Consider the following 13,167-nt stretch of genomic DNA (forward strand, 5'->3'; position numbering starts at 1 on the left):
CATGGATATATTCATGTCAGCATCCGTAAAATAAAAAATTCTAGAAATATGATATTTAATTTTTATACCCAGATTATTGAAAAAAATTTATTTGTAAATTGAAATCAAGGCAAAAATTAATTATATTGTATTTGTCGAACTAAAATTGTCTAAATTTCAAATATTCATATTAACGTTCTCTCTTTCTACTTATCTATAGAAAAATAGCTCTATCTCTATATAACTTGTTGTAGGTGTAGCAGAACAAATAATTGATATCAGATTCTTTTCAAAATTTTAAATAAAGTATCCGTTGTGGTTAGTACATTTATAATTTTCAAAATAAGATGGATAACAATAGGACTGTTATTGCTGATGACTATGATGGTCTTTTAAATCAGTATAACAACTTAAAGTGTGAATTGGATGTGATAAAACAACAGCTATATGATACAACACGCCAAGCAAAATTAAATGAAGCCCTACTTAAAGACTATCAAAATGAAATAGAGCTCTTTCAAAAGGGCGAAACAGCTGAAAAAAATAAATGGGAGAACAAAATTAGTCGCCTTGAAGAAACGTTATCAAATTTAAGGTATGTATTTTAATTGTGTCAGTTTTAGATACCTTTTACATTTCATGTTTATTAAAATGCAGATTGAGACATTCTGAAGATATATTACAACTAGAAACTGAACTTGCAGAGACGCAACAGGAAAATGAATATCTTAAAGACCAGAATGAAATATTAAAACAAACAAATCTAACTAAACAACAAGCTGAAATATCAATTAATTGTGATGAAACATTAAATTTAAGAAATAATTATGACTTATTATTGGAGAAACATCAGGAATTGGAGGAAGCTTTTGAAATTTCCCAAATTAAACAAATTCAAATGGAAAAAGATATAGAGGTATATTAATTTACATGTTTTCTACAAAAAAAGTAATTTTACTTTTCAGCAATATAAAGAAGAATTGGAACAATTTAAGGAGTTGTATGAAGATAAAAGATCTGAAGTTTTGGAATATGCTACCTTAAATGAAAAGTTAAATGAAGAATTACTTTATGCACAGAAAGAATTGGAAATTAATAAACATAAGCCACTGGAGGAAAACAGTAAGGGTAATTCTTTATTTGCTGAAGTTGACGATAGGTAATATTGTTGAATATACACTTTCTCATTTTATATTTTATTAATTTCATTAGATATAAATTAATTTCAGGCGTGTTTATCTTCAAAAGACAGTTAATGATATGAAATCTGACTACATTAGAATGAAACAAGAAAGGGGTGAATTAATTAAACAAATATCAAATTTAAGAAAAGAAAATGTAGATCTCCAAACGAGATGGAAAAAAGATATAGAACAAATTGAAGAAGATAAGCAAATGGTAAATTTGAGCATTAACATTAAGAATAAAGTGGGACTGATTCAGAAGTAGGTTTCAGATTCTTTGCAGAGCCATCTCAAACTGCTGCAAGATATTATTGACAAACAAAAAATAGAATTGGAAGAGAAACCAAAGTCTTCAGAAGATAATCTATCGCTAGAATATAAATTTTACCAGGATATGATTGATTGTAAACAGTGAGTAATATTGGACAATGTAAATAATAGAAGTGTGATATTAAATGAAAATGTATTAAAGTCAGGAAGTTAAGGAATTGGAGGAGAAGCTGTCAAAAAAATCTCTTGGAGAATATTTGCTTACTTCATCATTGGCTCATGCTAATAAGGAAATTAGGCAGCTTCGTTTAAAAATAATGGAAAAACGGAAGGATAATAATGTAGATATATCTAAAGATGCTGCAACAACTCAGGCTCCACAACCAGTAGAAGTAAATGTAAGGTATGTCATATAAACTACACTGTAATTCTCGATATAATGTTTTTTTGCTATCAAAATATATTATTTTAGAACTCTTAACAAAGGTTATTTGAAATCAAAAAACAATGCAATAAAAGAGGAAAATCAAGAGGAAACACTTATTTTTCATGAGACCCAAAATAATTCGACTGATGTATTTAATGTCTTCAACAACAGAGATACTAAAAAATATAACCATGTAAACCTTAAAATTAATCCTGAAAGAGAATTACCAAAAATTGATAAGATAATACTAGATGAAGTACCAAAGTTAGAAAGTAATGAAGCCAAAGAGAATGGGGATCAAACAACAAAAGCAACATTGGATGAACTGCAGGAAACAAAGTGCGATGAGAACAAAGAAAATGTCAAGGCAGTCAAGGAACAACCGATAAAAGTAAAGAAGGCCGTGACTTTTAGTCAAGATACTGCGGACAATACGTCCGGTTTAGCACGCCGAAGAGGGACACGGATTTTTTCAGCGCCAAAGAAAATGTTTTAATATTCCTCGATCTAATAACACTATTAATTATATTAAGTAGATGTATTCAAATAATAGAGCTATATATATATTGAATTGTTTTCCACGTAATCATTTTAAGTGTTCCTAAAATGGTTTCACTTTGGCTGAATCTAATATTAACTGGAAAAGTAAGTAAAGTATTTTAAAGAAAATATGTTTACCCAGGAAACAAATACAATTAAATTGTTTCAAATACAAAACAAATTAAAAATATTCTATGTTAATTATCCTATATTTTTTTAAAAATAAATAAAATAATCACTATAATTTGGCGTTTTAATATTTGACATATTTGAAAACAAAGGAGTGAAAATAGCAAAGGAAAAAATACCATATATTCCGTAGAGGTAATTTAATTTTGAATTTTAATTCTTTTTGATGTTTCAAAACTTTTTAACTACTTAAATTTCACGGATGTTAAGCGTAGGATATAATTTTTTAGCTTTCTGTTTTGAAATTGTGTTTATAGAATTTCCCTGTTTATTTATTAAATTGTAGCCTAAAGTTTAATAGTTAATCATGGACTACTTAGATTTAGGGACACAAACATGAGTAAGCATTGGTTTATATATAATAATAATATCTCTTTTTGGTTTATTTTTAGGTATTGGGAACATGGAAATAATTATTAGGTAGAAATATTGATTTATTTAACACAATTAATTGAAGTTGTATTAACTTTACATTGGTTCTTTTAATTACATCTAAATCCTTGTAATATCAATAATGAAAGTCCTTATATCACTAGGGTTTAGAACAATTTCTAAATTATCAATATCATCTTGAAGATTTGATGTTTTTGCTTTACTGGAATCAGTCTTGTCATTTATGTTGAGAACTTCTTTTAATTTACTGTTAGTGTTGAATTTCAAGCGTTTGCTGTCCTTCAGCCACTGGTTACCGCCAAGAGTGGTTTCTTTTAGAGATGCAATATTGAAACCGACAAATAAGTCCTGTAATAAATGAAGTGAAATTAGTAGAAGTTAGTGTACGTTTAATTACTTACCTTTAATTTTACAAGAACAGGTTCGGATAAAGATGAATCTTCATCATTGTCAAACACGTGTTCTATTCTAAGGAGATAAGTAGAATCCTTCCATGGTTCTAGAGTTAGAATCTGAATATTTTTCGGTAAGTCATTGTTTAATCCGGAATACTGCAATTATTGTTAACATGTTATTCAAAATATTTATAAATATGAAGGTGTGACCGTACCGTCATCAGATACTTGGATTTATAATCTTCAATCGTCGTTTCTAATGGTGTTAAGAAGGTCCATGCATCCAGTAATTTTCTTTGGGCGATATCTTTCTCAATAGCAGAAATGGATTCACCTGAAAATCAATTAAATAAATAAAGAGTTCAATATATCAAATTGGATGTACTTACCGTTATCATCGCTGGTACTACCAACGGTTATATAATGAGATCCTCTAATTACCAGTCCTTGGCCAAAGGCTTGTTCATTAAGAGCCTCGCCTACGCCAAAAGCATCATCGTGAAGACAGTTTCTATGGATCTATCGCACGATATTAATAAATAATTGTTTTTTTATAAGTTTTTTCTTGTTAATTTACCATGATTTCGACTTCGCCATCGTTAAGACTTCCTCCACCTTGCGCTCTGTCATTAAGGACCGCAACTTCGATGCCTTGTTCTTCATCTTTGATGGCAATTTTCGCCGTGATTGGATAGTAGTTACCGGACGCGCTTTCTGAGTTCTTCAGATCCCACATAGGACGGTAGTCTCTCACTCTCTTTAACATTTCCTTTCCGTTGGAATCGGTATAAAATGTACCGTTGGTGGCTAATTTGGTTGAATACCGCGATACAATTTCTATGCCGTTAGGGTTACTGGAAATTATTTATGTTGAGTGTGTTCAAATGTTACTGGGTAATAATTTACTTGGTAGGGATGGGTCCAATGATCCAATCGAACTCGATATATGACTCAATGGTGTTCACTCTTACAGTCTGGCTCACGTAGTCATTGAATTGTTGTCTAGCTTCAAATACCAGTTGTCCCTCTACTGTACTCACTGTGGCTTGTTCAGATACTTTCTTAATATCACCGTCGGGCCTGAATACATAAGCTCCAGATGACCTTTTGTCCGAATTGCTGTTGTCGCCCACAAATCCGTTATAGTAGTAAAAGTTTTGGTCCAATTCAATCGTGACGCCATTAATGGTGACTGAGTTAACGAGTCCATTGTCATCGATTTTGAAAGCGGATCCAGAATCCTAGACAAAGTTTAATTATCAGGTGCTTGCACGTATTTTTTGTTCAATGATATCTATTGGCGAAAAAACAAAGTTGTCGATTGAGTATTACGAAGAACACATTTCCTTTTAGTATTATAGAGTTATTCAGTTATGTGTAGGACCAAAACAATGAATTTTCAGGCGTATTGCCTGATTATTAATCAATAATTCTAAATGATCTTTAAATATTTGGTGCCTGCATGTATATTGATCAACGATATCTATCGATGCAAACAACCTAACCTAACAGTCAAATTCGATTATTTTTGAGAATTTTCTTCGTAGCTTTCCATTTATTATTATTGAATTGTTCAGTTATATGGAGGATCAAAATATATTAAAGACAACGAATGCTAAGCTTATTGCTTGATTATCAATCAATTGTTTTCAGTCGTTTTCAGGCATGGAAAATATATAAAAGTAACACACAAATTGATTGAATAGACCAGTTAGAATCGTTTTTTTTTTGTTTTCCAGGCCAAAAAGAAAAGTTTTCTGAGGGCAGAAAGTCATGTTTCAGTTCAGGAGAGTCAGAGTAATGTATATCTTGTTGGTAGGATCAGCAATATGTGCTAAAACCAAACGAAGTAGTTACTGCTGATATATCAATGTCAATTGAACAAATACAAAGTAATACAACCTCTTGCATGACAATGCTCTGCCATACATTCCAATGGGATGTTTTACCGTACTTAATGTACTAACCAGACATAGCACCTTCTAATTACCACTATTTCAGATTGACGCAGCATGTCTTAGCTGGCATACGGTTGGTTCGATCGACGAAAAGGATCGATGATTTGATTTATGGCTAGCCAACATCGTTGTTTCGACATGTTATCGTTATATTGGAAGAAAAATGTGAAAGTTGGTTGGTTGAAAGCACCTAAGAGTTTGATGTAACTTACGGAATTTGGTTTTGAGGAAGATATAGATTTCTTCTTGTTTGATTGACTCGAAGAAACAATAAAGGATTTCCATCCAAGAGGTGGCACGTCTTCAGCCACGAAATACAGGTCGTGAGTCGCGCTACTTGCTCTACCAGGAATATTTGCCACATAACTGGGAATTGGTAGTACATCAATTGTTAAGGAATTACCTGTAATGGATTTCTCTTTCGGTTAAATGAACGGATTTTTCAGTGAAGCTTTACCGTCTTGATCTAGTACATCGTAATTTCCATCTTTAACGGGTAAAGTAACGACCTTGTTGACTGCTCTACTCAGTGGGTTATAAATGGTAACTACGAATGTGTCCGAATTTTCCGATATAGCACATTGGCTCACATTCGCGAGCAGACACGAGTTCAGTGGTAGTTTCTCGGAAACACTTTTTCCGGTTGATGATTTTACACTTAATAGTTTGCTGGAAATATAATTAAAATAAGTACTTATTATAATAGTATAAACATATTAAAAAGTTACTTTAGAGCAGTGCTGGTGATATTTGCACACTCATTTAGCGCCCTCTGTAACTGTCTGGAGTAGTCATCAGCAACATGTTGTTTCTCCGTTCCAGCGACAGCATCGTGATGCTGTAGCACCCCCATGACTTCCCTAAGATCGTTTAGTTCTTGGCTATCATCGGCGCCTAAGTCTGCTAGAGTGTACAATTGCTTACAGACCTGTGCACATTTATTTTTATATGAACCCGTGTTTTGAAACATGTCCCACCTATTACCTGCAAGAAGTTATTTCCAATTCTCTCAAACCGTTTCACGGCTGGCCTCGATATAAAGTACCCAGTCCAGTACGAATGTTCATCTGAAGCATATGGGAAGAAATCGTCCTCTTTCAACAGCCAGTTTTGGTTTTGAGTTTCTTCATTCACAGCTTTGACGTAGCAGGATGGAGTTGAGTATATTAAATTGAATTTGGATCCGGTTTCTTGCCGTTGGTTGACATAACTGAAAAATAATTGAGATGTTTGATATAAACCTACGTGTTATTTGACCTAATATTACTAGATAAGTTTGTCCAGATTGATGAACCAAGCTTCAGCGTCCTGGTAATTGAAATCGTCACCCATGGTGATCAGGATATTGTTGGTGGTATAAACTTTACTTGCCTCGGTTACGTAATTTATGAAATCGTTCACCTGGAATAAATGATGGTATTTTAACGATAGATATTAATGATGTATATGATTTTAGTACTCTATCATCGACGTTATATTCAAAACTCTTTGGGTCATCGATAAATGGTGTGTCGGAGCATAGGAGATCGAAGCAAAAGCCTGGAGGTGGACTGTATCTGTTGTATAGAACGCCGGTGAAGATGTCTGTGGATTCTCCTAAAACAGAAATTCTCCATGAAGTTTTAATAAGCATTTACATTGTTTTGCAACGGTTTTTGGAACCAATTTTGCCAGATGAAGAATTTTACGATTCTTACGAAATTAAATGGTACTATCTTATACTAACGGCGCTACTTAACTTTGTACAGATATGAATTGATCTTAGATATTTGGAGACATCATAATATACTTTACTTCCGCTTTATTTTAGAATGATATAATATATTTTTCACCAGCATTAAGTATTCATTTTCAAATCATTGTATTTTGACCTAATTGCAATTTCTAAAGTGTACTTTTTTTGAATGTATACTTTAAAGCCTATTTGCTTGCTAACATTAGCTTGGTCAGCCTTGAGTAACTATAATGAACACCATAACAGGTCAATTGAAAAGTACTCGCCCTAACCCTCAAAAGGTGCGTGTATAAATTTGACAGCTGTCGGATCATTAGTTTGTGAATTACAGCATTTTGAGTGAAGCAACTTTTGTTACTGTGAAAAAATGGATAAAAAGGAATTTCGCGTGTTGATAAAAAATTGCTTTTTGAAGGGAAAACATGCAGTTGAAGCAAAAACTTGGCTTGATGCCGAGTTTCCGGACACTGTCCCAGGAAAATCAACCATAAAGGATTGGTGTGCTAAGTTTAGATGTGGTGAAATGAGCACCGAAGACGGTGAACGCAGTGGACACCCAAAAGAGGTTGTTACCGACGAAAACATTAAAAACATTCACAAAACGATTTTGAATGACCGTAAATTGAAACTGAATGAAATAGCAGACATTCTAAAAATATCAACTGAACGTGTACATCATATCATTCACGAATATTTGGGTATGTGCAAAGTGGGTGCCGCGCGAACTCACTTTTGACCAAAAACAACGACGAGTTGATCATTCGGAGCGGTGTTTGAAGAAATTCAAGCGTAATAAACCCGAGTTGTTTCGTCGATATGTGACAATGAATGAAATATGGCTCCTTCATTTCACTCCGAAATCCAATCGACAGTCATCCGAGTGGACTGCATACAACGAAGCCGCTCCAAAGCGTGGGAAAACGCAACAGTCTGCTGGCAAGGTTATGGCGTCTGTATTTTGGGATGCGCATGGAATAATTTTCAATAACTACCCTGAAAAAGGAAGAACCATCAACAGCGACTATTACATAGCGTTATTGGACCGTTCGAAGGACGAAATCGCTGAAAAATGGCCGCATTTGAAGAAAAAGAAAGTGCTGCTTCACCAAGACAATGCACCGTGTCAAAAATCCATGAAGTGGCCTTCGAATTGCTGCCTCATCCACTGTATTCTCCAAATCTGTCTCCCAGCGACTACTTCCTGTTCTCAGATCTCAAAAGAATGCTTGCTGGGAAGAAATTTTCGTCGAATGAAGAGGTGATCGACGAAACTGAGGCCTATTTTGAAGCAAAGGACAAATTGTACTAGAAAAATGGTATTGAAAAGTTGGAGGGTCGCTGTAATCAGTGTATCACCCTTGAAGCGAATTATGTTGAATAAAAAAACCTAATTTTTCCAAAAAAATGTGTTTTACTATGGCCGGGGACTTTTCAAATGACCTGTTATTATCAATAGATATCTACAGATTTTAATATTTAATAGATCTGGAACATTTTTTAATAATAGATAAGCACAAAGGAAAAGAACATTCATTAGAATATCTCCTGGAATGTCTTAAACAATAACCAAAGAAAAGTGTAAGAATTGTTTAAGTTATGGGAACGTTTTTCTAAAATGTCTTGTCCAGAAGAAGGCCAATAACTACCGTGAATACTAACGTGGTTTTATCAATTGTTCTTCACTATTTGAGCATTCCTGAAAACTAGATATTATGCTTTTTATATAAAGTTTCCTTGTAGTTTCCTTCAATACCATCGTCGAAAGAAGCCTTTTGATTAAATTGCAAAAACCAGGGCACAATTAAAAATAGATGATCGAAGATGCAGATTGTAATAGTTTCAACATTCTTCAATATAATAGTCAATATTTTTAAAACAAAGTTGTTGCTGATCGACATGGCAACATGTCATAAACTGACAGCAATAACATTACCTAAACTCTTGCTGCCTCTCCAAACCATCTCCGGTGTTTGTGTTTTCCATCGGTAGTCTTTTTCGTGATAATCGATTCGTCCAACTAGGAACCCGTCGAAACCTAATTGAGCGAATATGTTCGCCATTTCCTTGCTGTGCCCGAAAGGATCGATCTGCCATCCAATTTTGGGTCTACCACATTCTCCAAACGTATCATTTAATCGCCTAACAAGTGATGATATAAAATTAAGAGCGCTTTTATTGATTATTGAGTTTATATACCTCAGTCCCCATGCCATTTGGTCAATGATGGAATGATAATGAGTAGCAGCCTCGTCGTTCATACTCCATCCACCACCGATGAATTCCAGACGTCCGTTGTTGACGTAGTTTTTGACCTCTTCTTTGATGCTGTCGCTTTGTTTAATCCACCATTTCCAGAAAAATGCGGTCTCAACGTAGATGAATCTGTTCAATCATAGACTTTTATTGTTATATAATTTAACAATGAGATATAAATGTTTGACAATAGGTGCTTCTATTTGTAACAAATTATTCATAGTGAACGCTATTTCTTCTTCGTAATTTTTTTGTTAATTATATTTTTGAAAAAGATTACTGGCGGGGAATTTTACTGCTTTTAGGAAGAGCATGACTAGAGAATAATCTTTCGATACTTGTGGACGTTTAAGGAGAATATGTTCTAACCAAATTTATTTATAGAAGTCTTTTCGGTCTTTAAAAATAATTGACGGCGTCATTGGATGACGGACCATGTTTGTGATATAAGAATAACTTACAGAATGATTAAATTTTGATCCATCAACCGTTTTCAAATGTTTAAAGGTTATTGGAACGATTTAAAAGAGTAAGGAAACTATATGGCGCGTGTATTGAACGTGAGTAAAAGCTGTTTTGATAACGGTGGACGTATAATAGATTGCACATGGAATAATAGTAATAGCAGTATTTATCCAGTATTTTGGTTTGAAGAACAGAAGAACAGCTTACAGTTCAGATGAAGAACTGGAAGACGCTTTTTGGGGGTGGCTTGAAATAGACTTTATAATTTATCAATAGTAATAGTTTCAATAGTGTTTTTAGCAAAGTAGTCATATATTTAAAAAAAACCGTGACAATGTTTGCAGATACCTAATATAACACATCAATTGAAAAGTCCTCGGCCTACCATAGTAAAACACATTTCTTTAGCAAAATTATTTTTTTTTATTCAACATAATTCGCTTCAAGGGTGAACACTGATTATAACGACCGTCCAACTTTTCGATACTTTCAAATGTTCTTTGCTTCAAAATAGGCCTCAATTTCGGCGATCACCTCTTAATTCGACGAAAATTTCTTCCCAGCGAGCATTCTTTTGAGATCTGAGAATAGGAAATGGTCGCTGGGAGCCAGATCTGGAGAATACGGTAGATAGATGGATTTTTGCCATCGTTTTCACTGACTTGTGACACGGTGCATTTTCTTGGTGAAGCGTCCGTTTTTCGACAGTTTCGTCCTTCAAACAAAATGCTATAGTTCACTAAATAATGATCCGATAGCTGTCAAATTTATACACGCATCTTTTGAAGGTGAGTGCTAATTAAAAAAAGGATTTAATTCTAGTAGGGCCATCTATGTATCAGGCCGGGGACTTTTCAATTGACCTGTTGTAGTAGATTAATATACCTTCTATCTTCATTCTTACGAAGTGAGTCCATCACGGTTTGTAAGATATATTGAACTCCAGCCCTCTGGTTGTTAGTATTACCTATTACAAGAAAAATATGTTATTTAATAATTGTCGTATTATCATTTAATTTTAGGGTGGTTTTTAACATATATAAAATCAATTTCTTACTTCCATAGTAATATTGGTCCACGGTTTTTAACCAGCCAACATCATCATGAGTATGAGGAACGATGTGTACATTGATAAAACCATCTTTTACCGGATGACAAGACTAAAATTGAGAGAAGTATTAGTATAATATAGATTGTACTTACAATATGCGGCCATACTTCATATCCACAGCTAGACTGTCTTAATGGTTTAGATGGAAAGGCTTGTATTACTGCCACCAACAGTATTGGTAGGAAAATGATGGAAATTTCCCGCATATTGATGAAATATTAAATTCCAGTTAGCTATTAAATTAAAAAAATATCAGAAATAAAAATAGTATATTAATAATAAAGTAGTAAAGGTATAATGTACGTAAATTAAGTATCAAAATAGATGTACATAAGGCTAGCGTGATAGACATAATCAACAAAAGATAAGTGCTAATTAAGTAATGTAGAGTTGTTTGATTTAAAATGTTATAATATAAGATTAAACATTTAGGAATATGGTAATGATTAATTCAGTGAAACAAACAGGTCAATTGAAAAGTCCCTGGTCTGACACATAGATGGCGCTACTAGAATTAAATCCAATCCATATATTTTTTAGTTAGCTGTAAGCCTCAAAAGATGCGTGAATAAATTTGACAGCTGTCGGACCATTAGTTTGTGAATTATAGTATTTTGTGTGAAGCAACTTTTGTTATTGTGAAACAAATGGATAAAAAGGAATTTCGCTTGTTGATAAAATATTGCTCTTTAAAGGGAAACATACAGTTGAAGCAAAACTTGGCTTGAAGCCGAATTTCCGGACACTGCCTCAGGAAAATCAACCATCAAGGATTGGTATGCTAAGTGTAGATGTGGTGAAATGAGCACCGAAGATGGTGAACGCAGCGGACCCCCAAAAGAGGTTATTACCGACGAAAAAATTTAAAATATCCACAAAATTATTTTAAATGACCGTAAATTGAAACTAAATGAAATAGCAGACACTCTAAAGATATCAAATGAACGTGTACATCATATCATTCACGAATATTTGGGTATGAGAAAGCTCTGTGATCAAAAACAACGACGAGTTGATTATTCGGAGCAGTGTTTGGAGATGATCAAGCGTAATAAACCCGAGTTTTTGCACCGATATGTGACAATGGATGAAACATGGCTCCATCATTTCACCCCGAAGTCCAATCGACAGTCATCCGAGTGGACTGCACACGATGAACCTGTTCCAAAGCGTGGGAAAACGCAACAGTTTACTGGCAAGGTTATGACGTCTGTATTTTGGGATGCGTATGGAATAATTTACATTGACTACATTGAAAAAGGAAGGACCATCAACAGCGACTATTATAAAGCGTTATTGGACCATTTGAGGGACGGAATCGTCAATTCAATGTCACCAAGACAATGCACCATGTCAAAAATCCATGAATTGCTTCTTCATCCACCGTATACTCCAGATCTGGCCCCCAGCGACTATTTCCTGTTCGGTGATCGCCGAAACTGAAGCCTATTTTGAGGCAAAGGACAAATCTACCACAAAAATAGTATCGAAAAGTTGGAGGGTCGCTATAATCAGTGTATCACCCTTTAAGGGAATTATGTTGAATAAAAAAAACTAATTTTGCTAAAAAAATGTGTTTTACTATGGTAGGCCGGGGATTTTCCAGTTAACCGGTTAGCTTATTTAAAGCTTAAGAACGTTGAATTTGACGTCAAATAAAAAAATATAAAGATATTAAATCACAATCATAAATATACGACCATGCCCCAGCAAGATTCGAACCCGCGACTATCGCAACAGTAGGTGGACTATTACATTAGATAGAACTATTAGTTGGGTAGCTACTTTTTAAAACTTGAAGTCGACATGGAATGAAAATATATACCACATAAGCTTGATAAGTAACTACGATATGTTTCTTCAGTGACAAAAAATGGAAATTACATTCTAATAAGTGTACTGGGGCCAATGCTTTATCTACTCTACACTTGTGATATACTACAAATGGAAAATATTATGATGGCTACATTTGCTGATGATACTGCGATTATAGCTGTCGGAGACAATAGTGAAGAAGCCTCACGAAAATTACAACAGGCAAGTGACAATATAAGTAATTGGACACAAGCTTGGAAAATAAGAATTAATGAAAGTAAATCTGTATATGTGCAATTAATCTATAAACAGACCGTACAATCACCCATAACATTAAATGATACTATCATTCCATATAGCAAAAACTATAAATATCTCGATGCAAAATATCGCTGGAAGGAACATATAAAGAATAAAAGAAAAGAACTGGAATTCTAAATAGTATAGGAAAAT

General features: G+C 33.9%; 2 protein-coding genes across 3 annotated transcripts in view; one reads left to right on the forward strand and one right to left on the reverse strand.

Moving 5' to 3' along the window:
- Positions 1-18: 18 nt before the first annotated feature.
- Positions 19-2,644, forward strand: Spindly (spindle apparatus coiled-coil protein 1 spindly). The gene is made up of 7 exons (XM_076407513.1): positions 19-574; positions 637-895; positions 945-1,138; positions 1,209-1,377; positions 1,429-1,574; positions 1,636-1,836; positions 1,906-2,644. The coding sequence occupies exons 1-7, from the start codon at positions 327-329 to the stop codon at positions 2,354-2,356; spliced, it is 1,668 nt and encodes a 555-aa protein (XP_076263628.1). The 5' UTR covers positions 19-326; the 3' UTR covers positions 2,357-2,644.
- Positions 2,645-3,002: 358 nt separating this feature from the next.
- The window catches only part of LOC143198354 (lysosomal alpha-mannosidase), a 134,733-nt gene continuing 124,568 nt past the window's right edge, over positions 3,003-13,167 (reverse strand). Inside the window, exons 2-18 of one of the 2 annotated variants that reach the window (XM_076407519.1) lie at positions 11,007-11,133; positions 10,846-10,948; positions 10,674-10,755; positions 9,267-9,452; positions 9,004-9,209; positions 6,795-6,931; positions 6,603-6,736; positions 6,320-6,545; positions 6,064-6,263; positions 5,793-6,004; positions 5,548-5,738; positions 4,284-4,618; positions 3,955-4,231; positions 3,767-3,896; positions 3,593-3,711; positions 3,384-3,533; positions 3,003-3,330 (exon numbers count right to left, since the gene is read on the reverse strand). In XM_076407519.1, the coding sequence (XP_076263634.1) occupies positions 3,082-3,330; positions 3,384-3,533; positions 3,593-3,711; positions 3,767-3,896; positions 3,955-4,231; positions 4,284-4,618; positions 5,548-5,738; positions 5,793-6,004; positions 6,064-6,263; positions 6,320-6,545; positions 6,603-6,736; positions 6,795-6,931; positions 9,004-9,209; positions 9,267-9,452; positions 10,674-10,755; positions 10,846-10,948; positions 11,007-11,105 (3,036 nt within the window). In that variant the 5' untranslated portion in view covers positions 11,106-11,133 and the 3' untranslated portion in view covers positions 3,003-3,081. The remainder of the gene's footprint in view (positions 3,331-3,383; positions 3,534-3,592; positions 3,712-3,766; positions 3,897-3,954; positions 4,232-4,283; positions 4,619-5,547; positions 5,739-5,792; positions 6,005-6,063; positions 6,264-6,319; positions 6,546-6,602; positions 6,737-6,794; positions 6,932-9,003; positions 9,210-9,266; positions 9,453-10,673; positions 10,756-10,845; positions 10,949-11,006; positions 11,134-13,167) is intronic. The other variant, XM_076407518.1, reaches the window with a different exon arrangement.

Source organism: Rhynchophorus ferrugineus, unplaced genomic scaffold (assembly GCF_030347505.1).
Source record: "Rhynchophorus ferrugineus isolate W39M unplaced genomic scaffold, kcgeb_rfMv2 rfM6, whole genome shotgun sequence".
NCBI classification, from domain to species: Eukaryota; Metazoa; Arthropoda; class Insecta; order Coleoptera; family Curculionidae; genus Rhynchophorus; species Rhynchophorus ferrugineus.